Here is a 25,873-nt window from a genome sequence, read left to right on the forward strand (position 1 = left end):
ATTAGGGACAGCTTCTCCTTCCACTGTTAGGAAATCCACAAATAAACTAAGCTACACAACTGTCACACATATGTAGAGTGTTTGGGTCAGTCCCATGCAGACTCTCTGGTTGTTGGTTCAGATTCTGTGAGTTCCTATGAGCCAGGTTAGTTGTTTCTGTGGGTTATTTTGTGATGTCCTTCACCCCTCTGGCTCCTACAATCAATCCTTCCTTCTCTTCAGCAGGATTCCCTGAGCTGGCCTAATGCTTGACTGTGGGTCTCTTCATCTATTTCCATCAGTTACTGGATGAAGGCTCTCTGATGATAATTGGGGTAGTCACCAATCTGATCACAGGAGATGGCCAGTTCAGGTTATATAAGAAAAATTTAGGAACTCAAACAGGACCTCAGAAGCAACAGAATATAAGAGATGGAAGAGAGAATCTCAGGCATTGAAGACATGATAAAAGAAATGGATCCAGGATCAAATAAAATATTAAATCTAAAAAACCTCCTGGCACAAAATATCCAGGAAATTTGGGACTTTGTGAAAAGACAAGATCTAAGAATAATATAAATAGAGGAAGGAGAATAAATCCAGGTCAAAGGCACAGAAAATATTTTCAACAAAATATAGAAGAAAAGTACCCTAACCTAAGGTAGGAGATGCCTATCAAGGTACAAGAAGGATACAGAACACCAAATAGACTGGACCAGAAAAGAAAGTGCCCTCAGCACATAATAATCAAGCACTAAAAGAACAAAGAAAGAATATTAAAAGCTGCAAGGGAAAAAGACCAAATAACATATAAAGACAGACCTATTAGAATAACACCTGACTTCTCAATGGAGATTCTAAAATCCAGAAGGGCCTTCACAGATGTCCTAAGAGACCACAGATGGCAGCCAGACTACTATACCCAGCAAAACTTCCTATCACTATAGATGGAGAAAATAAGACATTCCATGATAAACCAAATGTAAGCAACATCTCTCGACAAATCCGGCCCTACAGAAGGTGCTAGAAGGAAGACTCAAACCTAAAGAGGTTAGCTGAACCCAAGAAAACACAATAAATAATACCAAACCAGCAAATCAAAACAAGACACACACACACACACACACACACACACACACACACACACACACACACACACACACACACGGTGATATGTGCATTCACACACATGTGCACAAATAGAATAAGAAATGTAAAAATACCTAGAAATAAACAGAAATCCTTAGAATGGATATTTTAAGACACTAAAGAAGGAAGTCAAAGAAGTCACTAGAAAAATGAAAGACCTCCCATGCTCAAGGATTGGCAGAATTAATAATCATGAAGAAGAAGGGGAGGAGGAGGAGGAAGATGAAGACAATGATGAAGACGAAGAAGAAGAGGAGGAAGAAGAAGAGGAAGAAGAAGAAGGGCTATACTACCAAATGTGTTCTACAAACTCAATGCAACCCCCATCAAAATCTGGATGGTATTCTTCACAGAGATAGAAACTTAATTTCAGAATTCATATGGAAACGTAAAAAAAGTTCCCAATGGCTAAGGTAATTCTTAGAAAAAAACAAATCTGAAGTTATTAATATACCTAATTTGAAAATATACTATAGAGCTATCATAATAAGAACAGTATGGTGCTGGCACAGAAGCAGAAGAGAGGACCTAGAATTTAAACCACAGCTATGGCCAACTAGTCTTTGACAATGATGTCAAGCACACATATTGAAAAAGCTGTACCCTCTTTATGAAAATTAAAAAAAAATACAGCACTGGGAAACTATATGTCCATATGTAAATGAATAAAACTGTGTATTGCTTACCTTGCACATATTAGTTCAAAATGGGTCAAAAACCTTAGTGTAAGACACAAAACTCTGAAAGTGCTAGAGGAAAATGGACAAAACACTTCAGGACCTTATGTATCACAGGAAATAAGAACTCGGGGCTATATGAAGTCAAAAAGCTTCTGTACAGCAAAAGAAACCATCTGCAGGGACAGAATATAGAAAACTCTTGCTAAAGATGCATATCTCAGGAGGTTAGTATTCAGAATCTATTTTTAAAAACTGTAAAAACTATACACCAAACCCCTAAGGAACTGAGTAGACAGCTCTCAAAGGAGGAAATAGAAATGACCAATAAAAATTTGAGAAAAGGGATGTTTGATATCCTTAGCGACCAAAGAAATGAAAATGAAAATGCATTGGGATTTTACCTCACCCCGGTCAGCATGACTATTGTACAGAAAGCAAAGTGCTGGCAAGGAAGTGGAGAAACATGCTCGTGCAGTGCCTTGTGGGAATGTAAACTGCTGCAGCCACTGTGAGAATTAGATCAGAGGATTCTTAAAAATACAGGAAGTAAAACTACCATAGGATCCATTGTATACTCAAAGAATTCTATGTCAGCAAAGCGCAAGGGCACTTGTATATCCAAGTCTGCTGTTTTGCTCTTTAGAATATCCAAGATATGGAAACAGCCTAGATGTCATAATGGATGAATGGAAAAAGAAAATATGGTAAATATCACATGGTGTTTTCTTTAGCAATAAGGAGAAGAAAATTATAGCTTTTTTTTTTTAGAGAAACAGAACTGGAAATCATTATGTTAAGCAAAATAAGCCAGACTCACAAATACAAATACAATATGTTTTCTCTCAGCTGTAAAGTCTAGATTTACATTTATATATGCACATTTACACATATGTGGCTCAATGTTGGAAAAGTATAGCTTTAAATACTTATATTCGAAAAGAAAATATGTACAAAATCACTGATTTAAGATTCCATGTTAAGAAACTGTAAGAACTGGAAAGATGGTTCAGTGGTTAAGAGTAGTTTTGGGTCTTAAAGAGGATCTGTATTTGGTTTCTAACAAATGGCATGGCAGCTCACAACCATCCATCACTTTAGGTGCAATGGACCTGATACCCTCTTCTGACCTCCATGGTGACCAAACATGCATGTGCTGCCAAACATACATACATGGAAAATTCTTCATACATATAAAATAAAATGGCTTTTTTCAAAGAAGTTATAAGCAAAATCAAAGTAAATTATGTATGCTACAACCAAAGAAGTAATGAACAAATATTTGGGAAATGTCTAAATCAGAGCATTAGCTCTTGGAACAGGACAATATGGCTGATAAACTCCTACATGAACACAAAAAAATAGAATAGGAGATGGACATGAATCCAATAGACAACTTTATGCAGAGAGCTTTTGAACAACTACACTCAATTGAGGCTTAGATAAAGTAGAAAAGGTGCCCCAAGAACTTAAACAAGACAATGTGTTCTACCAAAAGAGAAAGAAGTGGAATTTGAGTTTTAAAATATTCACTTAATGAAAACCCAGCCCTAAATGTGAATTCTATTCCTTTTAAGAAGAGATAATCTTAAATATGTATAAACAGTGGCAAGAAAGGAGCTTCACTATTCTATTTTTGAGATCAAGATTGACTTCAGAACTAAAAGTAAGAAAAGATAACACAAGGACAGAACATTGCAGTTCAGTGTATTTCCCTTCTAAACATAGACACAAAATTCTTAGCAAATATTTGGAAACCTAATCTAGCTATACAGAGTCACTTATCACATTCAGATTGAATATGATTTATTTATATTCAGAAATTAATGTGATATATTATGGCAAAGGAATAAAAATTTTACATTAATCTTCTTTGTTCCTTGAATTTATTTTAGTGTGTGTGTGTGTGTGTGTGTGTGTGTGTGTGTGTGTGTGTGTGTGTATGTATGTATGTGTGTGTCTGCATATGGGTATTGTACCCAGAGTGTGGGTGCCAGTGGAGGCCAGAGGTCGTAGATCACTTTGGAGGTGGAGCTATAAGAAGTTATGAGCCACCAGACTTGGATGCTGAAAACTGAATTCAGGCCCTCTGAAAGAATAGTATGCACTCTTAAACAGCGACCCATCTCTCCAGCCCCAAGTTTTATATTAAACTTAATAATAAAGTATTTCGCATATTTCAACATCCATTCATGATTTAAAAATATCATAAAACAAGGACCTCAGTGGGATTTGTGTAACTTTAGGAGGACCATCTACCAAGAAATTTAATCTAACATCATAATGGTGAGAATGTTCTTCCCTCAGACACAGAACAAGGCAAGAATATCCACTGCCTCTTTTTTCTAGCATTTCCTTGGATGCCCTGCCATCCAGGAAATAATGGGGCACTTGTCAGTAAAGGAATAAACAGAAACAAAATGTACACCCATTCAAATAGAAAAGGTGTTTTCAGACGACCTGTATATGTGTAAAGTCTAAGGAAATCCACTAAAACTATTGTACGTGTACATTAGCAGAGAGCAATTGGAAACCAACTAAATATCAATACTATTTTCAATGGCATGAAAAAATGCAAACACTTAGACTAAACTTAGAAATATACTGTGCTCACACATCAGAAGAAATTCAGTATTAAGATGGAAATTGATCAATACATATAAAATTTTTTGTCAAAATCCCAGAATTGAGAGTAAGTTGACAGTTTGATCCTAAGATGCAAAAGTGTGGGGGGTGGGGGTGGAGTGCGGGAGGGGGGGGGGTGACAATAGAATTGACAGAATTTTTTAAAGGTTAAAATATTCAAACTATACTATAAATGCATAGAAACGAAGACAGTTTGACATCAGCAGGAAAATGGCATGAATTAGCCGGGAAAACGTGCAAAATAAATCCATATAACCATCATTATTTGATTGTTCTACAGAAGTACCTAGATAGAGTGTAATAGTTGATATTAATAGTCAGCTTTCAGAGACACTGGTTTTTGAGCACGGCCACGAGAGATTTTCCCGATTTGGTTAACTAAGGTAGGAATACCCATTACAAATGTGGTGGCATCATTTTAGGGCATGGTCATTGGCTAAATGAAAAAGAGGAAAGGAATGCTGATTGTTGATGTGATCTGATTGGCTGCCTCAGACTCCTGCTACCATGCCTTCCCTGAATGATTGATGGACCATCCCTCCAATCAGAAGCTAATATAAACCCTTTCTTAGGTAAGTTGTTTTTCTCACGATATTTTATCATAGCAACTGGAAATAACTAATTCAAAATACTAGTACAGAAGTGTGGTCATTTCCGTCATAAACATGGCTGTGTGGTTTTTCAACCTTTGAAACTGGATTTATGGGAGGAATGTAGAAGAATTTGAAACTTGGTTTGTGGGAGGTGTTATGCCCATGTGAGTGTCGTGGCCCCCGCCGTCCCCCCCCTCCCCCGCCAACAAGACCACCTCGGAGCTGACTTCCATGCAAAGGCAAAAGGTTTCTTTATTCAAGCCAAGCCCGGCAGGGACCTCATCCAACATTCTATTACAGCGTGTGAAGGAGGAAGTCCCGAGCACTTATCGAGCACTTATTCGAAGGGGTTTATATAGGGAAAAGTTTATGAGCAGTGGGTTACATATCTTAGTGTCTTAGGATTGGACGAGGGAGCTAGGGGTGAGGTAGTTCTTTGCAGTTATTGGCTGAACTATAAGCGTGACATTACTAATGGCTGACAGGATGCAGGGTATCTACAGAGACATAAATTTTTACTCCCTATATCCTGTTTTGCTGGGTCCAGGATATACACATTCAGATTTATTGTTCCAGTTCAGTCACTGGTCAGCTCTGAGTTCATCTAATGGTCAGCACTGGGTTCACCTACTGGTCAGCTCTAAGTTTATCTACAGGTCAGCAGATATACTTTGAGATGGGGGCCAACTCTCAGGAGGACTACTGATTTTTCCCCTTCAGGAGGAAGGTGGAAGAATTTGCAACTTGACTACTTTAAGCAGAAACACCAAGCTGAAAGAACACAGATAATGAAGGCCCAGCTCATGAAGCTTCAGAAGGGAATAAGGAACCTATTGAGAACTGAGCTAGAGGCTGTTCTTGCTGCAATCGGGCCAAAAACTATGTCCGCATTCTGCATGTGTCCTGAGAATTTTCATGAGAACAAGTTTTTTAAAACTGACTTATTTCTTTGGTGGAAATTTAAAAGAAAGCAGAGTATTTAGGCTGTGGCATGGCTATGGCTAAGGATTTCTGCTCCTATCCAAGTCTACAATGGAAAAGAGCCAAGAGTTGGGCAGAAAGACTAAAAAACAAGAAAAAGTACAGTTTGCAGAGGAAAAGAGCTTGAGCAAGTTGAAAGTTGCCACCAGGGTGTGTGCAGAAAAAGAAACTGTATAGTTAATGAGAAACATCTGGTTCTCCCCGGAAACAATAGGAAATGTGCCCTGAGGGCAAACCTTGCTGTTTGCCCTCAGTAAAGACTTGGACTTGTAATCATGGAAACTTATTTGAGAGGAGAGAACTTGAACTGAGAAAATAGCTGAAGGGGTCCCTTGTTCCTTGAGAGCAACATCCCAGAGTGGTGTTTTCTAGAGTCAGAACACAGAAGCAGGTAGAACTGTGGTCCAAGCGGGCTCTGATAGACTTCCACTGCAGGAAGCTCTGAAGGCGAGGCAATGGAGACCCCAAGATGTTGAAAATCCCAGGACTGTGGGATGTTTCACTGAGGAAAGATTCAGAGATGGAATAGACTCACCCGGGAGAGAAGCTTTGTGTGCTACAGGCAGCAAAGCTCGAGGCCTCTTTGGAACCTGCACAGCTCCATCATGAACCTCAGATGCTGATTATGGATCTTCATGATTTAGTTTTTCCCTGATGGATTTGAATATTGCTTTTGGTCTGATCATTCCTAGGCCTCCATACTTCCCATTTGGAACAGCAATATTTATTTTGCACCATTGTATGTTGGAAGTATGTAACTTGGTTTTGGTTTTTTTTTTTTTTTTTTTTGGTTGTACTGGAGTTCAAAGATAAAAGAGCACCTTCAGTCTCAGAAGACACTTTGGGCAATTAAATAGTGTTGGAACTGTTAAAGATTATCGAGATTTTTGAAATTGGACACAACGCATTTTGCACCTACATGATGGCCATGAACCTAATCGAACAAAGGGTGCAAGATTATTGTTAGCCTTTTTGACATCATCTAGGGTCCTACAGCCGCATATGTGCTGTCAGTAGTCAGGCAAACGCTTAGTCAGCCCAGGGTCTTACAACCATATGTCACCACTAATCTAAGTATGCATGCGCTGTGTGGCCGCATAAGCCTCTGTATGCATGTGCTAAGCCCCCTTTAAAAACAGGCTCTGTCCATCCCTTGCTCTCTCCCTGCCACCTCCCTTTCTGAGGCAGCCTCCACAAATTCTCTCTCTCCACGTCCTCACAATAAACTTCTAATGTGGGTTTTGTTACATTTTGTGGTCCGTTCCCATAGCCATTAAATTACAACAGTTATAACCCAAACATTGTATGTTTGAATGTGTCAATTTGACAAGGAATTGGCTTGTAATGATTTATCATGATTGTCACCTTGACAAGGCCTAGAATCACTGGGAAGATTCCTCTGGGCATGTGTATGAGGGATTTTCCTGACTAGGTTATTTGCATCAGGTTGGGTCCTGCGCTGATTAAAAGGGGGAAAGGACACTGCTCAGCAGCATGCATTTATCTGTCTACTTCCTGATTGTGATAATGTGACCAGCTGCTGCATATTTCTGTCACCACGCCTTCCCTGCCATGATGGACTTCCTTCCAAACTGTAAGTGAAGAGAAATCTTCTATCCCTTGAGTTATTTTTATCAGGTTATTTTATCATAGCAATGGGAAGAGGAACCAATGCTGTCATTTATTCTTGATTATGATATAATTGAAATTATTCTCTTGATTTTGTTTTTAGAGATTTCACGACTATGAGTAAGGAACGAAATTGAGATGAACCCTGTAACCCTCATGAAAGTGCTCATTAATCACAGGATGTTTGTGCATACCCTAAGATTTACGCATTTTTACTTCTTTCTAATGCATATGCAATTAATGACTTAGCATGGGCAAAAATATCCAGTTATGGATGATAATGATTATGATGGTGAGAGTGGACATCCTTGGATCATTTCTTCCTAGGAAAGCTTTTAGTCTTGCACCACTGAATGTGATATTATCCACAAGTTTTGGTATGTGCCCTTTTAAAACTTGGATTTAAGAAGTTAGTCTCAGCTCATACTTTTCCAAGAGTTTTTACGATGGAAGTTGGAGTTTTGTGGTTGGGCTATTCTGGTATTGGATTTAAAAAGTTGTCCATGCTTATCTTTATTCTTATATAAATGGTCATATGCATTTGTCTTTCATCATGGTTCGTTTTATGTTGCACTACTTTTAGAAGTTAAACCAACTTTGCACTCTCAGAATCAACTCTACTTGGTTATTATATGTAATCTAGTTTTTATATTGGTTTTATGTCATGCCGCTAGGAACAATGCATCCACAATAATGAGAAATGTTTTTTTCTTACATGTTTAGCCTTAATAACAAGATAATACTGGTTTGTGTCAGATGAAATATTCACTTCTCTATTTTCTGGAAAACTTTGAAGTTCATCTTATTTCTTCCTTAAATGTTTAGTAGAATTCATCAGTAAAGCCATTTAGGAAATTCAGTATTATTGATACTCATCTATTCACTGTTCTAATTTTTTTCTTTTCAAAAATATTTTACTTTGATTTTTAGTTGTTGGTATATGGGTAAATGTGTGTGTTGGTGTGTACACATAAATGGCAGCGGAGGCCAGGAGAGGGCATCTAGAGCTGGAGTTATAGGAAGTTATAAGCTGCCAGGGTTCTGGTGCCGAGACATCTCTGGAGCCCTCTAATTTCTTTGAGGTTTGTTTCTTTCTAGAAATTTATACATACTATCTAATTGTTTACATAGCAACCATAATAGTTTTCATAAATATACTTTATAACTACTTTAATTTAAATTTACATGTAATCTGCAGTGATGTCCTCTTTTGTACTTGATTTTATTGCCAGCTCTGCCTTCCTTTTTCTTTCCTTTATTCCCTCCCTCCTTCCTTCCTTTCCCTTCCCTTCCCCCTCCTTCCTTCTTTCTTTCTTAATTCATTCCTCACTCCTCTTTATCAGTCTACCTAGAGGCTTCTCAAATTTCTAAGTTTTTTTTTTTTTTTAAGAAGCTGGTTATTTCTACATTTCATTTTTACTATTGTGGTTTTTATTTCATTTATTTTTTTCTCTGATATTTTAATATATCCCTTATTTCATTGTTCTCCTTTTTTTTTTCTTTAACCCTTTAAGGTAGAAGCTATGGTAGCTGACTTTGGATATTAATTCCTTCTATTTTAGGCACTTAAAGCTATGAATTTCCCTTTAGGCTTTGACTGTTTCACTGCATACCATAATTTTTATATGTCATCCGTCTTCAGATGGAGTCAGAGACACAGGCACTGCTTCTGGAAAACTTACACATTAGTGAGTCCAAAGTGAGGAGCACTAATGTGAGACCCATAGAAAGGAGTCAGAGCAAGGGAGGCAGCATCCAAATCTGCACTGTTGGCAGACCACTGTGCAGGGTATGACTCAGTTGGTCACACTGCTTCCACTATCAGGAAATAATGATGAACGCTGGTGCTCGGTTTGCTTTCTCCTTTTTATTCAGTCTGGGACTTCATCCTATGAGATCCTTGTGCCCATATTTAGGAGGGAGGTCTTCTCACCCCAATTAACCCAACCCCACCCTCACAGATATACCCAGACCTTTGTTTCCATGGTGATTCTTAATCCCATTAAGTTGACAACCAAGAAGCCACAGAAGAGTGACTTAGGAAGCTACTTCAATTGCTGGATCACAGGCAGGGTCTTCTCAAAAGCAAAAGGAACCATAATGAAAATGTCAGGGCCACATCCGTTTCCTGCAGAGAATAACAAGCAAAACAAATGCTCAAAACCCAGGGTGACTGACAAAGGGGGAGAGCTCTGTCTTCAGAAGCATCATTGTCTTCAGAAGTGTCCTTGATCTGAGCGTGGTGCTCCTACTGAAAACACTCAGGAACACATGGAGGGATTCCTGAGGTGAAGATCTATAAGGGTTGTAAAACTTTTAGAGCCATAATCCAAGGCAACAACTAACATGGCAAATGGCTTTAGATGGTTGCCCATGGAAATAGTGGGCGGGGGGAATTTATAGGTGCATTCATCTTCACTGTAGCACAGGGTGTTCTCGAAGGAAACAGAAATCAAGACGCTAAAGGCAAGGATGCTCACCTTTAATCAGACTGATTGGGCTGCCACCATTGAAAACCTCTGTATTCGCAAGAAAATATTATTGAGTGTTTACTGCATGTCAGACTTTATGATGTGCATCTTACATGTATTAATTCATTTATAATCATATCACCCCAAGATAACTCAAATATCACCCACACATAGCCATTGTTTCTTTGATTTTTAAATACAAGTTAAGATATTCCTGGTTCTTGGTACAACAAACAGTTTTTTGTTTTTTTTTTAACCAAAGCTGTGTGGTCTTGCAGAAAATGAGTCTTTTCATTTTTTTTTGTGAGCAGGGCTCCTCCTCCACCCTTGCAGCGGGAAGAGCACAGCCTCTCTGCTACTGTCTGGTGGGACTGGAGTTGAGTTCCTTGTTCTAGTCCCCAGCGATCTGTCAGGGGGTGGGCCTGGGAGTTCAGCCCTCCTCTGCCTCCTGGTAGGAGACTCAGGGTGATCCTCACATGGTCTTGGCTGGTATCACAGGGAGATGACATAGATACGACAGGGTGTTGGGAAGGTCTTGATTCTCCTCTCGACTGCTTCTGACACTACCCTAGTAGAAGCAGAGGCATCTTGCTGGTCCCCTGAAGGTTCCACTGATACCAGAGAGAGGGACGTCCTGACTTCCCAGCAGGGTGGGCATCCTGGCTCTTCCCTTGGCCTTTGTTGGCTCAGAAGTGGCTGACTGGAGTTTTTCTGCAATGGCTGCTCTTGCCCAGAAGTTATTTTCTAAAAGTTTCTATCATGCCAGCCTGGCCCACATTCCTGGGATCGTGGCTTTGGGAGGCTTTTCTGATTGGTTGTTTGGGTTTTATCTGTGTTCAGTGGCATTTGTGATTTGCAAGCTTCTCATGTGAGATTGAAATTCAAACCCAGGGGTTTGCTACCATACACTCCTCTGGACCTGAGGTTAGCTTATCTGTCTTCCTTGTTCCCTCCACTTTTCAGTGTCTTCTTGTGTTTGTTCGCAGGTGATGTCCACAGGTCCAGCCACTCTTAGGAAGGACAGGGAAAAGCATTTCTAGCCCACCTTTCTGGACAGAGAAATCAAGTGCTAAAGGATTTTGTTATTGCCCAGGTGATCCAAGAAAAAGAAGGATGTGGCTTTGAGTCACAGGGTGGATGTGTGAGAAAGAGGTAGAAGCTGTCCTTAAAGGGAACATAGGGTCCCTGTCTAAATCTCACAGGGTCTCCTTCACCTGCTGCAGAGGCAGTCCTAGAACATATCAGAAAATCCAACCCTCACTCCCAGTCATAGAGACTCACTCCCAGGTGCTCAGGAAAGCTAAGTGCAGGGATATTCAGTCACCTTGGAAAGAGAACAACTCACTAAGACAGGTTTCCAGCAGAGGTAGCTCAAGGGGCTGTGTTGTGCATCCTGAAAGGAACTCGGGAGGAAGAAGTCCACATGCCCAGCTCCTATTGCACAGGCTGTAAGGGCCCTAGTGATCCTATGCTCTGGAGGCCACCAGCTAACCTGGGACATGACCCACGCAAGGCAGGAGGGACAGTGGGTCTGTGACAATACCAGTACTGTGGTGGACCAAAGCTGGGAGGAAAGAGCTAGAAAGCAGTTCCCTATGAGGGTTCCAGGGATTGGTGGACTCAGAAGTGGAGGTGTATGAAGTTTCATTTGTAATATCTCCCCGTGTACTCAAATGACTGCGTTTTTAACACATCTCCCGCATGTCTAATTATGCACAGAGGCCCTGTGTTAGGGAAAGAAGGAAACAAAGGTTGAGCCTTTGCATTTAGAACCAAGGAGCACCTGTACCAGTGTTGAGGAGGAGTCCTCCACCAGAGTGATGGAGGTCTAAGCCAGAAGTGGAAGCTCGTGGAGTTAGCGTGGAAGCCATGTTCTGGGTCTCAGTGGATAAAGGTAAAGCAGAGGTGAGGAGCTGAGTCACGGTGAGGAGGCAGTTCATATGGGGGATAATGAAGGCCTTGCTCCGCTCTACTGCCTGGGTAGAGAGAAGCCCTCTTCTGGTGGAGCAGGGCAGCTCTGGTGTGGACTGAAGCCCACACTGCTCTGCCCAGTACTGAGCTCACACTACCCACTTCAGTGGTCTCTCAGGTGAGTCTGAGTATCGAGTACCACCTGTTCCTCTCCCCCAGAGCCCTCTTCATCCTGCTTCACGGGTCATGCCTAAAGGCGCTGAAGCACCAGATCCAATGGAGCAAAGACACCCCAGCGAGGATCTGGCCCCGACACCTACCTACACTCCAATGCTTCCCAGGGTCCGAGCCAGACACAGTGACTAAGCACTCAGCCTACGCTGGCTACCCTGGGGCACGGCGCACGCAAGGCAGGGGGCACAGTGGGTCTGTGACAAACCTCTTCACTGCCACCTTCGAATGTCTGAGACGCACCTGCTTTGAAAAATCTGCAAATGGGAGATGGTGGGATGCACAGGGCTGGCCTGACCCTACTCTCCTAACAGGTGCTGATGGTCTCCAGAGTATGGGATCACCAGGCCCTTACAGCCTGCGCAGTAGGGGCTGGGCATGTGGACTTCTCCCTCCGGAGTTCCTTTCAGGATGCACAACACAGCCCCTTGAGCCACCTTTGCTGGAAACCTGTCTTAGTGAGTTGTTCTCTTTCCAAGGTGACTGAATATCCCTGCACTTAGCTTTCCTGAGCACCTGGGAGTGAGTCTCTATGACTGGTGGTGAGGGTTGGATTTTCTGATATGTTCTAGGACTGCCCCTGCAGCGGGTGAAGGAGACGCTGTGAGCTTCAGACAGGAGCTCTCCTGCCTTGCTAGCCTAGAGCTGTGGGGTTCCAAAGATGCAGATAGGTGAGGGTGCAGGGAATGGGGGCTGCCTGCTGGGATTTGAAAGATGTTTGCTGTGAAGAAAGAAGACTAAGCCCTCAGGCTGGCAATCAGAATGAAACCACCAGCATGGGAATTATTTGGACGGAACAGTCTGTGAAGCTTCCAAGGAGAGGGGACCTGAGCTCTGTGGAGAGGCCTGGCTGCGGGGGAGGGAGTGGTAGAGAAATATTAAAAGTGTAGATACCCAGGAAGGTGGCAAGGAGCAGGGTTTCTTGCCTGTCTTAATCCCACACTCAGTTTGTATCACAAACAAAACATATTTAGGTGTTTAGGGATGATTTATGCATCCCAGCTCCAAATTCCTATGTTGAGTCTTCCTTCTGTAGCTCAGTACAGCCATATAACTAAATTAAAATAAGGCTATTTAAAGTAGTCCCTAACCTAAAGTGGCTGATATCTTCAGGAAAGATTAGGACCCAGACATCCAGGGGGAAAATACCACATGAAGGCAGAGACTGGCCAGTGACCCATAAGCCACAGAGAGGAGCCTCAGTAACCAACCATGGCTCCTTCATCTCAGTCTTCCAGTCCCCAGAACTCCAACAAGAGGCATGTCCACTGTGTAAGCCACTACCTCCATGATACTCTGTGAAGGCAGTTCAAGCCAGCTAACACAGCCGCCAATGCTGTGCACTTACATCTAAGACTGAGTAAGCCATAGCTAACCAGCCTGGTTTCTGCAGCCTCCCTCCATGTCTACACCCAGTGCAGAGAGTTAACCCTTGGTTTCTGCCTGGTGGAGGCATACCCTCTTTCCCCAGCTCTCCTTCCTGGTGCTAAGGACACTTTTCTTCAGATTCTGACATGGTCCTCTTCCTCCACCCCTCTGGTGAGAGGTCATTCACGGCCCTCTGCCCTGCTGGGCTGTTCTGTGTATTTGTTGTTACACACTGACGCAATGATGTCCGGCACAATGATGACGCCCTGTGCATGTTGAAAAAATAATGACAACAGTGGTGGTGGCATGGTTGACCCACACTCCTTGATTCTCTATTTGCTCTTTTGAAGAGACCCTGCAGACAAGGAGGCATGCATGGCCACGGTCTGCTTAGCTTGTTTTCAAAGGTTGTGCAGGGGCAGCTGGGAAGGAGGGAAGCAGGTGCTGAGAGAAACCACAAGGACATGTGGCCCTTCTGTGTGAGAGAATCCCACTTCTGCCTCTGCTAACTGGGTGGGGTTTAGACCCCAGAAAAATTATGGAAGGACTAGAGAAAGGTGTGTCCATATGCGTGTGTACCCGTGCATGTGAGAGTATGTGAGGTGACCTTGGTTTCCTTCGGTACAATTCAACATTAATGAGGGAAGAATTTTCCTGTTTTCTGCCAATGGCTTCATTTTCTAGAATAGAGTCTACAGATTTTAAGCTCTAAAACAATACTGGAGGAAGGAAGGGAGGAGAGAAGAAGGAGGAGGAGGAGGCAGTGAGGGAATCATGAGGAGAAGAGGAAACATTTTATCCTTCACAGTGGTACAATCCAACTCTGTCACCCCTAAAAGTACAGAACTCTGGCATTTGCCTGTAAAGAGGGATTTTGGTGTCCCCCTCCCATTTCTTGTCCCCACAGCCTAGAGTGGTCACCCTACTGACCACTTGAGTCTGCTCAAGTGGAGAGAGTTCCTGTGACTGGCAGAGAAAACAAGGTGTTCTGCTGCCCTGTCAAGTGTCCTTGAACTTGAGAGCAGTGCTTGCCCCTGGACTATAAAGGCTCCCTGATGAGGGGACTCAAGCAGGACATTGCTCCTAGCCCTTTATCCCTAGGAGGGGGCAGGAAGATGGCCCTGGTCTTGTGGGTCTTTGCTTTGTGGAGCTCAGTCTGTCTGGTAGCAGCTAACATCTTTGGTAAGTTCTAAGGCTGAAGCCATGGGTTTGAGAGGGAGTTCTCAGGCATGGGGCTCAGTCAGGCTCTGGGAGGGCCCCTAGACATGCTTGATCTCATCTAACCTCACAAATGCAGAGGCTAGATATTTGCTCTTCTTTGTCTGGATGAAAAGAGGTTCAGAGAGGTGAGCTGTGTGGCCTGAGATCCTAGAGCTAGGAATTGGTGCGGTAGTGATAAAGAAACGAATTCAATCATAGCCTCCCTCATCTCATGCTTATCTCATATTTTTGACATTTGCATATGCTTTTGATATGTATTTGGATGCTCCAAAGAGTCTTCCAGCCATGACAGCATTTGAGAAGATTATGGCAGGGAATAAACAGGATAGATCACCCTGTGGCTTAAGAGAGACCCGAGCTCTGGATCGGGCTCAGCCACTTACCTGTTCAACTGTGAATAGATTGCCAAGTTTCAGTTTCTATGTTAAAAATCAGGCAGAGGGCGGCCGGGCAGTGGTGGCACATGCCTTGAATCCCAACACTCAGAAAGAAGAGGCAGACGGATCTCTGTGAGTTTGAGGCCAGCCTGGGCTACAGAGCCTGGGCTACAGCCTGGGCTTCCAGGACAGGCTCCAAAGATACACAGAGAAACCCTGTCTTGAAAGGCCTCCCCCCACCCCCCAAAAAATCAGACAGAAGGAAGCCAAGCAGATGACTCAGTTGGCCATCTCCTTGGTGTGTGTTTATGAGCACCTGATTTTGGATCTCTAAGAATCCACATAGACTCCTGGCCCTATAATGTATATCTGAAACCCCAGGCCTAGAAGAGGCAGAGATGGGTGGATTCCTGAAGCTCACTAGCCAGTCAGTTTAGTCAGTCAGTGGGCTCTAGGAGCAGTGAGAGACCCTGCTGTAAAACATAGAGAAGTTAGTGAGGAGGACACTCAATGTGGACCCTTGGCCTCCACGCAAATGTGCACACGCAAATGTGCACATCATGCAGACACACACACACACACACACACACACACACACACACACACACACGCACACACACACACACACTCAGGGTGGATAGGTTGTACAAAGAACATACACACTTAGGTCCTGAGGTGGTTATGATTTCTGAGTGAGATCAGAACATCATGTGGGTCCTTAGTGAAAAATAAGAGGCATGTGCTTTGTGACCCTGAAAGGTGTACCCCCACAAGCATTACTTGGTGACCGCAAGACCAATTTCCTTATGGTGTTTTATCCTAATTCACAGTGGCTTAGGTACACGAGGACCCCCAAAAAGGGAACCCTTTTTTAAAAGGTGTACTCTCACTGATGCCTGCGGCTTGATGCTCCCGGGAGAATGGAGATATTCCCATCACCTCCCAGGAGAGTACAGATGATTAAATGAACTAATTTTGCACTGGGGATGGTATTAGGGACTGCCAACTTAATCCGTAAGACTGGGAAAGCAAAGGTCGCGTGTCTGAATCTGAAGGACTGTCTTGTGTGACAGGGACCTGGCCTGAACCCTTCTCATGTGTCACTTCCCTTCACATAGAGTACCAGGTAGATGCCCAGCCACTCCGCCCCTGTGAGCTGCAGAGGGAGAAGGCCTTTCTGAAGCAGGCTGAATATGTTCCACAGTGCTCTGAAGATGGAAGTTTCCAGTAAGACTGGCTTTAGTAGGAGCCCCGGGAACCCAAAATGCTCTAAAGAGCTCACATCTTGTCCCTGTAATTCCCAGTTGTAGCCACCCAGTTCCTCAGAGATCCTGAGCTATATTGTCATTTGGAGGGGGCTCCTCTTGTCCTCACGTACAGATAGTCTACTGAAGAGAGCCCCTGACAGCCCCTCAATTCTTGCTGAAGCTTTATTTTTACTGCCTTACAACATAATGTGCAAGGTCTTTTAGCAAAGCCCAAGTAGAGGTAAGGGTGCTCCTAGGCACCTGTCCCCTAATTCCCTGGTGGGCAAAGCAGCAAGTGCCTGTAACTTGGCCTACCCTGTTTTCATAGCTTCCCTGGGCTACTAGGCCACTTCCTCCTCCTGCTTTGAAAGGAGCTTTTGCAGGTGCCCTGGCACATCTTGGGTCCTGGGATTGTCTTCCTCCACCTAGAGTCAGGCTAAGGTCTAAATTCCTCTTCCCTATGGAGCAGGAGCCCTTATTCCCCGTGCTGTGCAGTCCAGTGGAGAGGTCTCCTCTCTAGCTGTGAAATACCACCCTGCTTCCTTACTCAAGCTTCCCTTGGGCAAAAACTGCCGGCTCTCTCTCCAGGAGCCCCGGGAATTTCAGAGTTGTGAGGGAGGAGTTAAGGGGTGCACCTCCCTCTTTGCCAGCCTTGTGTATGTGGCTCCCCAAGTGTTTCTTCTTCTAGCCACTGATGATTAAGGCCCGCCTTGCCCCCAGGAGGATCTCCATATATGCTTCTCCCTACCTAGCCTTCTACCCCAGGCCATCCTGAAACTCTCAGTGTAGACTCCCCTGCCCTAGGGACTCACTCTGGGGCCTTGTCTGATCACAACTTTGGCTTTTCTGTGTGACTTGCTAGCCCCTGGTTTCAATGAGCTGGAGCCAGAATGTGGCTTCAGAAACCCATTATGGTATCACGTGGTATGTCTCTCTTCAGGACAGTCCAATGCCAAAATGATGGCCAATCCTGTTGGTGTGTGGATGTTGATGGCAGAGAAGTCCCTGGTAGCAGGCAGCTGGGGAGGCCAACAGCTTGTAAGTAGCAAAGGGGCACCCAGATCATATTGATCCAAAGCTGGATTGCATTTTGGTTATTTTACCTTCTAGGCATTCCCCAACAGGAATATTAATGCAGAGGGAAGATATTATATTGGAATGGATATTTTTACCAAATAAACCAAATAAAAAATTAAAAACTTATGTGGAAAAAATCAGGGGGGCCTGACACTGGGACACCCCACATCTAGGAACAAGGACAGAGCTTAAGTAAATGAACTGGGCTGCTGGCTCCTCCTCACTGGATATGCAGAAGGTCCAGTTTCTCAAAGACCACTATGAAAACCATATGAGATTCTCAAGCCTAGTCAGTGGCCAGCAATGACTTCCTATGAGCCAGCCACCATGCCCAGCACTGAGTCAATTATGGCCAGTAGACATCGAAGGGTTCTGAAGCCAGGTCAGAGCTCAGCAATGCTCGGTCCGATGGTGAAAGCAAGGCTTAAAGGGAAGGTCCTTTTCAGTGGATAGATGACAGCTCCATCTGGGTCTTTGGTTTGATGAGGCCAGCATGGCTGGTTTGGGAACCACGATGGTTCCTCACACCCTCTGACATCATCACCTTAATCAAAGTCGCCCATCCTCTCTGATCTACACACACACACACAACCCCAATCCACAAAGTGAAGGGAGAACCTGCTTCCCTTGTGTGAGGATCTGCAATGTGATATGCCTTGTGCATGGTAGCTATTCCATAGGAGCTATTCCATGGAAGACAAAGGGGCTTTTCCTCCCATATCTGGGTTGAGTCAGCTGTCTTCTCACTTGTAGAGAGAGAGAGAAATACAGAGTAGTGAAGCAGTTCCCCCGGCAACACAGGCAGCCCACACAGAACTCCAGATTCAGATGCTCTGTCAACCCTACCGGAAACTCCTCTACAGTGCCAAGGTGCTAGTGAGAGTCATCCCACTCTGGCTCAGTTCCCCAAATGACAGAGCCTTCTGAATGTCTGACTGAGTGTCCCTCAGGGAGGAAGGGCCCTCCTGGGCTGGATCCTGTGTGCTCCCCAAAGCCCTTCTCTGATGCTTCTTTCTGTGCCCCCAGGTCTGTCCTTCTGCCAGCTACAGAGGCAGCAGATCCTGCTGAGCAGCTACATCAACAGCACAGATGCCCTCTACCTCCCTCAGTGCCAGGATTCGGGGGACTATGCACCTGTGCAGTGTGACCTGTGGCAGGTGCAATGCTGGTGTGTAGACACAGAAGGGATGGAGGTGTATGGCACCCGCCAGCTGGGGAGGCCAACTCGGTGTAAGTGTCACTGTCATGGGCACCAGAATGCCTGAGTGCGTTGTAGTTTGGCTCCCCACAAATCACATGCCTGACAACACAGAGAGTTCCTGGCCCTTGAGGGAGAGGAAAAGTGTCACATAGGCAGTTGTATGACTTTAGACAACTACAAGCCCAAACAGGATTTCAACAAATGCTTGTGAGCCTTTGGTGGACTAGTTTGGGCACTGGTGGGGTTCCATGGGTCCCATGGGTAGCATAAGTACCTGCATCTTGACTACAGACACATATGCACCCACCCATCCATAAGGTCTGAACAACTTTGCATAACAATGTTTAGGTCCGAGGAGCTGTGAGATCCGAAACCGTCGTCTCCTCCATGGGGTAGGGGATAAGTCGCCACCCCAGTGCTCTGCAGATGGGGAGTTTATGCCTGTCCAGTGCAAGTTTGTCAACACCACAGATATGATGATCTTTGACCTGATCCACAGCTACAACAGGTAAGGGTAAACTGTTCCCTTGTATGTGTGGGGGGATGGGGTGGCACTTAGGGAACCATTGGCTCTTCAAGCTCACGTATGTATTAGGATCCGGGAGTGTCATGTGTTGCATGCAGCCTGGTGGAGAATTAAGAAAGAGATGCCTTGTTCCCATTTGTCACTGACCGGCAAGTTCAGCCTGTCAGGAGCCCTTTTAAAAAAAACCAGCTGGGAACAGCTACTGTAATTACAATTGCATTATCTTAGTCATCGTTCTATCGCTGTGAAGAGACACCATGACCATGGCAACTCTTATAGAAGAAAGCATTTAACTGGGGACTTGCTTACAGTTCCAGAGGTTTAGTCCATTGTCATCATGGTGGGAAGGATGGTGGCATGCAGGCAGATGCTGGAGCAGTAGCTGAGAGCTACATACTGATTCGTAGGCAGAAAGAGAAAGAGAAAGAGAGGGAGAGGGATGGAGGGAGAGAAAGAGAGAGAGAGAGCACTCTGGGCTTGATATAGGCTTTTGAACCCTCAAAGCCCACTACCAGTGACACACTTCCTCCAACAAGGCCACACCTCCTAATCCTTTCAAACAGTGCCACTATGTGGTGATCAAATCTATTAGCCTATGGGGGCCATTGTTAGTCAAACTATCGCATACATGTACTCTCTGCCCCCACTAGCCCACCATGCAAATGAAAACACCAGAATGTGAAGACCTACATATCAGTGTGTTTGTCGCATTGTTCTCCATCCTAGCAGAGAACTGGGGAGAAAAGTGACAGCTCATCAAACAGGGGAGTGGCTGACTAAACGTAACATGCCATAAACACTTGAGTAGCTGCTCCAAAGAAGGCATCAGAGCTGCAGAAGTTGAGCAGGGTTCTGAAGCCTGTTATGCCAATACAACTCAAGATGGGTAGCGTAAGTGCAGGACTGAATTATTAAAAGCCAATAGCAAAAGATTCCTTATATGTGTGCACATATGGTCCTCTGATCAGACGAGTATGCTGGGTCTGGATAGAAGCAGGGGCAGAGGGTAATGCTAGGGAGCACACAGTTGTTGGAGGCCATTTGAAGATGGGGGCTGTAGTGCAAGGGTGGACAGAAAGGGGATCCTCATCGAAGGGGATAGAACCCATTAAAAAGCATGAGTACGATCATATGCATACATTTCTATAAGTTCTCTACGTGTACTTGTAAAGGACTTACATGCTTAAATAATCAATATAAAATGAGAAGCACTGTATACACTCGGACCCAAATGTCCAGGTAGCATCTGGCTACTTAGATCACCCACTGATTGTGAAGGACTGTGCAGACTTCAGATGAAATCAGACCATTCTGAATGCAAACAAAGAAAGCAGCAGCTTGTGTGAACGCTGCTGTGGATTCTGGGAGAGAACCTGAGCCTCCACATGGCTGTCTTCCAGAATGACCAGTTTCCCTGTGAGAGAGACTGTTCCCACGCATTGTGCCAGATGGGTCACAGACCATGCCCCAAGTGCAGGTCCCCCAGACAAACTTGATCTGAGCTGCACAACACATTAGAAAGCTTGGCATTTTCATTAGATCACACCCTACCAGGTTTTCCACAAAATGGAGTATCAGCGATTTCTTGCATTTCACCTAGAATGCAAAACACATGATATGGTTTTAGGGGGTTGTGTGCATTGGTTTATGTGGTCAAGAAGCTAGTCTTGAATGATCTCTTCTGTACCAAACCCTCTGTGTCCTGGGTCCTTCGGCCCTTGGCCACCTCATTCCTGCCAGCTCTGTCTGTCTCTCGTCTGCCTCATGGCCCTTGGCTCTGCCACTGCTTTGCAGGGTGACCTGATCATTTACCTTCCCAGAACCTCCTCAGTGTTCTCAGCTGGGAAATGGAAGCTTGTGCTCTGCTCACTGGGCCATGGTTAAGCTCTTCTGAGTCTCGATTTATGAATCCACTGAGAACGTGCATCATCCCAACTTGCTCATCTTCAGGGAATTCTAGTGCATCACCCAGTTGCAGAAAATGTAGGTTAGAGTCTTCCCCTGGCCGCTAGTGATTAGCTTAAGGGAGAGCACAGAACCATCAGACAGCCGAACTCTCTGAATGCTCATCTACTCTGTGCAAGCTAAGCGCCATCAGTTCACGCCAACTGAATGCTAACTGTATCCAAGGATTTTTATAGGTTTCAGCTTTAATACAGACATAATTAGAAAGTGTAGTCTCTGGCATATACCCAAGGAACCTGGAAGACATTACTAGGAAACATAGTAAGCTTTAGAGATGTATGGAAAATAATTCACTTGCCTGTATTTATGTGACTCGTTTCTCTTCCCCCACAGCATATGGCACAGTATCTTGCTTACAGTAGGTCTACAATCCCAGTTTAGAGATCAGGTAGATGCAAGGACAGTTTGCAATTGAGGCTCAGTTCACAGCTATGGCCACAAGAGGGCAGTCTAGTTAAACACAAAAGTTGAGAGTCAAGTATTCATTGTTAATGCAAACAAAAACATCCAGTTCTGAAATGAGATCCTTTTCCCTTTTTTTGTGAGCAAGCATATCTTTGAGCAAATTCTGGCCTGGGAAGGTCATGGGAATGGTTGGGTGGTTGATTATTGCAAGCCCAGGGGTAATCAGGAATCTTCTGGTACTCTGCAGATCTGGACACCAATGGAAGGAGCTGTGGAATCCACATGGAATAGGCTGAGCTCACCTGGGGCTGACAGATATAATACAGGACAGCCAGTTGTAGTTGGGTTTCAGATAAGCAGTGGGCGATTTTGTTTTACTGTGTGTCCTCGGCATTGCCTCAAATATTTTAAGCTAGGGCAGGGAATGGGGTGAGGATTCAAGTCTGTAGGGTTTGCATAAACACCACCAGATAGATCCCAGACTTTAAAAAGAATAGCCTGGTGTAGGAAAGAGCAGAGTGAGTATTGAGAGTCCACCCCAAGTTCCAGGTTCAGTTCGGAGGGAGATGATGGTGGCTCCATCTAGGAGAGAATGGGGGGCGGGGAGCAGTGCCTGGGAGATGGAGCTGTACTGGAGACATATTTATCACACTGGACTTTGGAATGTGGGGAAGAAACATCTGGAGGAGAGGGAGAGCAGTGAGGCATGATTCCATTCTGAGCAGATGCTTGAAAATGTGTTTGGTAGGGGAAAGCCACAATTTGACTCGGGAGTAGGGACCAGTCAGTCTGAGGAGATTTCCTTGGAGATGTGGCATAAACAACTGACTTGATGCCAGGGGATCTTAGAAGTCCCAAGACCCAGGGACAGCTCGTTTCCTAAACCGTTGTGAGGTCTTAATGTGCTGTGCCATGATTCCTGCTTGAGCTTGGCTATCGTAGGTCCTCTTTCCCCCGAGGAAAAGCGATTACTTACTATAGCAACCAGGCTAGAAACTTTGGAGCCACTTTGCAATGGACAGTAGCTCTGCTGGCTCTTCTGGCTGCCCCCATCTTCTCTATGGCCACAGCCCAGTCACAACTGTGGGACTCTGTCCTGCCCCAAACTGCACAGGGAGCCCCACAGAACTTGAAGCATGGCTGGTGCCATTGTCAAGGTTTTAGTGATCTGTGTTAAGGTTCTATTATCAACCCTTATCATTAATTACCATGCTTACCCTGCCTGCTTAGCAACAAGCCTCGCCTCAAATGCCCTAGCACATCGTCCCGTAAAAAGAGTCAAGAGCACCTTAACACATACTGAAGCATCCTTGTAATTGGAGCGTGGAAGACTATTGGGAAATCCTCACAGACAATCTTTCTTTAAAGTCGCAGAATGCTAAGGGGATTTGTATTTACCTCTGAGATCTGGCTATAACCAGAGAAGAGGTTTGTTTGTTTGGTTGGTTGGTTTTTTTTAAGTCTGAGAATGATCCAGTTTCTCTGGGAAACATACCTCTTTATTCCATTGAGGATAGAAGGAGCTGTGGTCCCTGAGTCCTTATGAAGGGGACAATGCCATGGCCATCTTTGGCTATATAGCTTGACAATACCCTCCTGCCAATGAAACCAGGGCTTTCTCCAGGCCGGTGCCCATAAGCAGCCAGCCACACACTCAGTTTTGGTCATGGATATGCTGGGGCTGACTGAGCATGCTCTCTCTTTCTTCCTCCTCCTCCAGGACTGTCCATTTCTCTATTTGCTCTTCTGCCCCCCTTGGGGTATGTTTTGTCTGGATGTTGGAGATGTATCAACGATCCTTTTCGACATGTCTTCCTTTCTTTCCTGCTCAAATGGCCAGTTGTAACTTTAGAATACAGCTCAAACTTCACTATTTTGGGAGCCTTTTTGGAGCCAAACCCAGCAGACCTAAGAATGGAGATGTAGCTAGGCTGTCTCTCACTGGGTCTGCCAGTTCAGTTTCAGGGCTCTGCCTTTCTTGGATGGGTGCAGGGTAGGGGGATCTGTTATCTTGACAAGTCAATGTCAGTTGCAGAAGTAACAATCCAATTGTCATTCAGAGTAGAAATGACTGTGGTAAAGGAGGAGTCCCCAAACCCACAGGTGGAGATGCCATTTCAAAACCTACCCACAGAAGTCAGATTGTATTAAAACAAGTTGTAAACATACAAGAACTGAGTCAGTACTCACTGCCAGTTGGAGGTAGGGCCCCAAAGGGCCATATTCTATTTAGATGTGCATCTTGCCTTCTGGCCTTCTCCATGGAACAGGAACAGTGGAGATGGGCTCAGGATGCCCTGGCCTCAGGTTGCCATCACCACTCTGCACCCCAGCTTTCCCAGTTGTCAGCTGGATCCCTTTTTAAAGAAACATTGTGAGAACTGAATGAGATAGACTAGGAAAAACGCTTAGCAGAGTGACTCTCCCCCACACAGTGCTCCTTACTGATTCTGATTAGTGTGAATAGTGATAATCGCCATGGTAGGCCAGGGCAAGAATTCTGCCATGCTGATTCAAGGTCCTAGCTCTTCTCATTGAATACAGAGCTGAGGAGAGAGAATCACATATGGAGCCACAGGGCTTGCTCCACAGGCACTGAGGGCAGTCCTGGGGAACAGTAATAGCAGACATCCAGGAAATAGTCCTGAAATGACAGAAAGGCCCTTCCTCTGGCTGAAGCCAGGGAGAGACCCTCAGTATGCAGGAAGGGGAGAAATCAAGAGAGACTAAGCCAAGAGCACTAGTAGGTACTGGTTTCTTCATAGGCCAGAAACCCCAAGAGGGGATTTTGACTATAAAATAGTGGAACAGAAATCATGTCAAGATCATGAAGGGTGATACCTTCCCTGAGTTAAGGTGGCCCTCTGGGTTACCTCAGCACTTCAGGGTATAGAGTAGTTTAAATGTCGTGGGTCTTTTGCTGGAGTGGGTGTCTGAGCCCTCTCAGCCATCCATGGGACTGGTATGTGCATCTGTCCTTAACACGGTATCTTCAACATCTCTTAGATGCCAGGGAAAGTGAGGTGTTGAGCATGCACAGAATAATGTTGCAACAGACACATGTCTCCAAAGACATGGGACAGGAGCCAAGCCCAATGCACACTGAGAAGCACTATTGGCAGGGATAAGGATCAGATGTTGGATAAGACCAGATGTGAATCCAAGGTACTGCCATTGGGCTGAGACAGCAGCCCACATTCCTCACTGTCTTCATCTCAAGGATGAGGTAGAAATACTACTACCATCTCGTGAAGACCACTGGGTGTATTAACGACTCAATGAGGAGTGAGCACTTTTGCAATTATCTTTTGCAAAGTAGGGCTCAACAAATAGAAGCGACTAGTTTGCTATCATTGTCACTTTTAAAACCCAGTTATCTCAGTTTCCAGTGAATGAACTTTGAACAGTTATATACCCTCTATCTGGAGGAACAAGACAAAGAGAGCTTTTCATTTTGACTTTTGCACCCCACTTACGATAGGACCCTTTTCCACATAACCCACAAGCCCACAATAATAGACAAGCAACATTGTCACAGATCTGTAATTTCTACAGCACTTTTCTGAATTTGTAAGGCAAACTTGGCCTTTGGACTTTAGAGTTTCCTCAGTTAAGGAGCCAGCTGATATAATGCTCATAACTTCCATTCGGGTTAGTTAATACTTGTGTCCTGTGTAATACATGTTCAGAATCAGACAGGGCTCTCCCTACATTGCCTTCCAGAGTGGTAATGATCATTGTCTTATGTCTGTTCCTTTTGAATGATGGTCCCTTCTTTGCTCATTTATAAGTATCACCCTCGTCTGTAGTATTTTATCCAATTTGGGGACAGGTTACTATAATTCCCTTCATTTCTCTGCCCTTGGACATGCAGGTAGTTTTTAGGGTTTTGTTAGAAGGTGTAATATAGTAATAGAACTCTTTATACAGAAAATAACTTACCATGCTACGTTTTCAGACATAGGTAGAAACACGCACTTGAATGTAATATATTAGTGACATGGGACATGAAAAAAAATCTCCTGGTATTGTATAAAGAAAAATTCTCTGCTGACTGCTTCATTGCCCAGGAGAGGACCCTGGCAATTTGACTCTCAGTACTTTAGGCTCCTTATATGCAAAGATGGGGACCCAGCACTCTGTATGTGGGCTCTGTATAGCATTCTCCAGATTGGGGATGGCTAAGACAAGCGTTTCTTCAGCTGACAGAAAGAAATGG

At 44.4% G+C, this 25,873-nt stretch overlaps 1 protein-coding gene across 1 annotated transcript in view; it reads left to right on the forward strand.

Moving 5' to 3' along the window:
- Positions 1 to 18,464: 18,464 nt before the first annotated feature.
- Positions 18,465 to 25,873, forward strand: part of Tg (thyroglobulin) — a 184,647-nt gene continuing 177,238 nt past the window's right edge. Inside the window, exons 1-2 of the mRNA XM_052747930.1 lie at positions 18,465 to 18,787; positions 19,107 to 19,266. Coding sequence (XP_052603890.1) covers positions 18,562 to 18,787; positions 19,107 to 19,266 — 386 coding nt within the window. The 5' untranslated portion in view covers positions 18,465 to 18,561. The remainder of the gene's footprint in view (positions 18,788 to 19,106; positions 19,267 to 25,873) is intronic.

The sequence above is a fragment of the Peromyscus californicus genome, unplaced genomic scaffold, assembly GCF_007827085.1.
Source record: "Peromyscus californicus insignis strain IS unplaced genomic scaffold, ASM782708v3 Scaffold_20__1_contigs__length_68692818, whole genome shotgun sequence".
Lineage (NCBI taxonomy): Eukaryota > Metazoa > Chordata > Mammalia > Rodentia > Cricetidae > Peromyscus > Peromyscus californicus.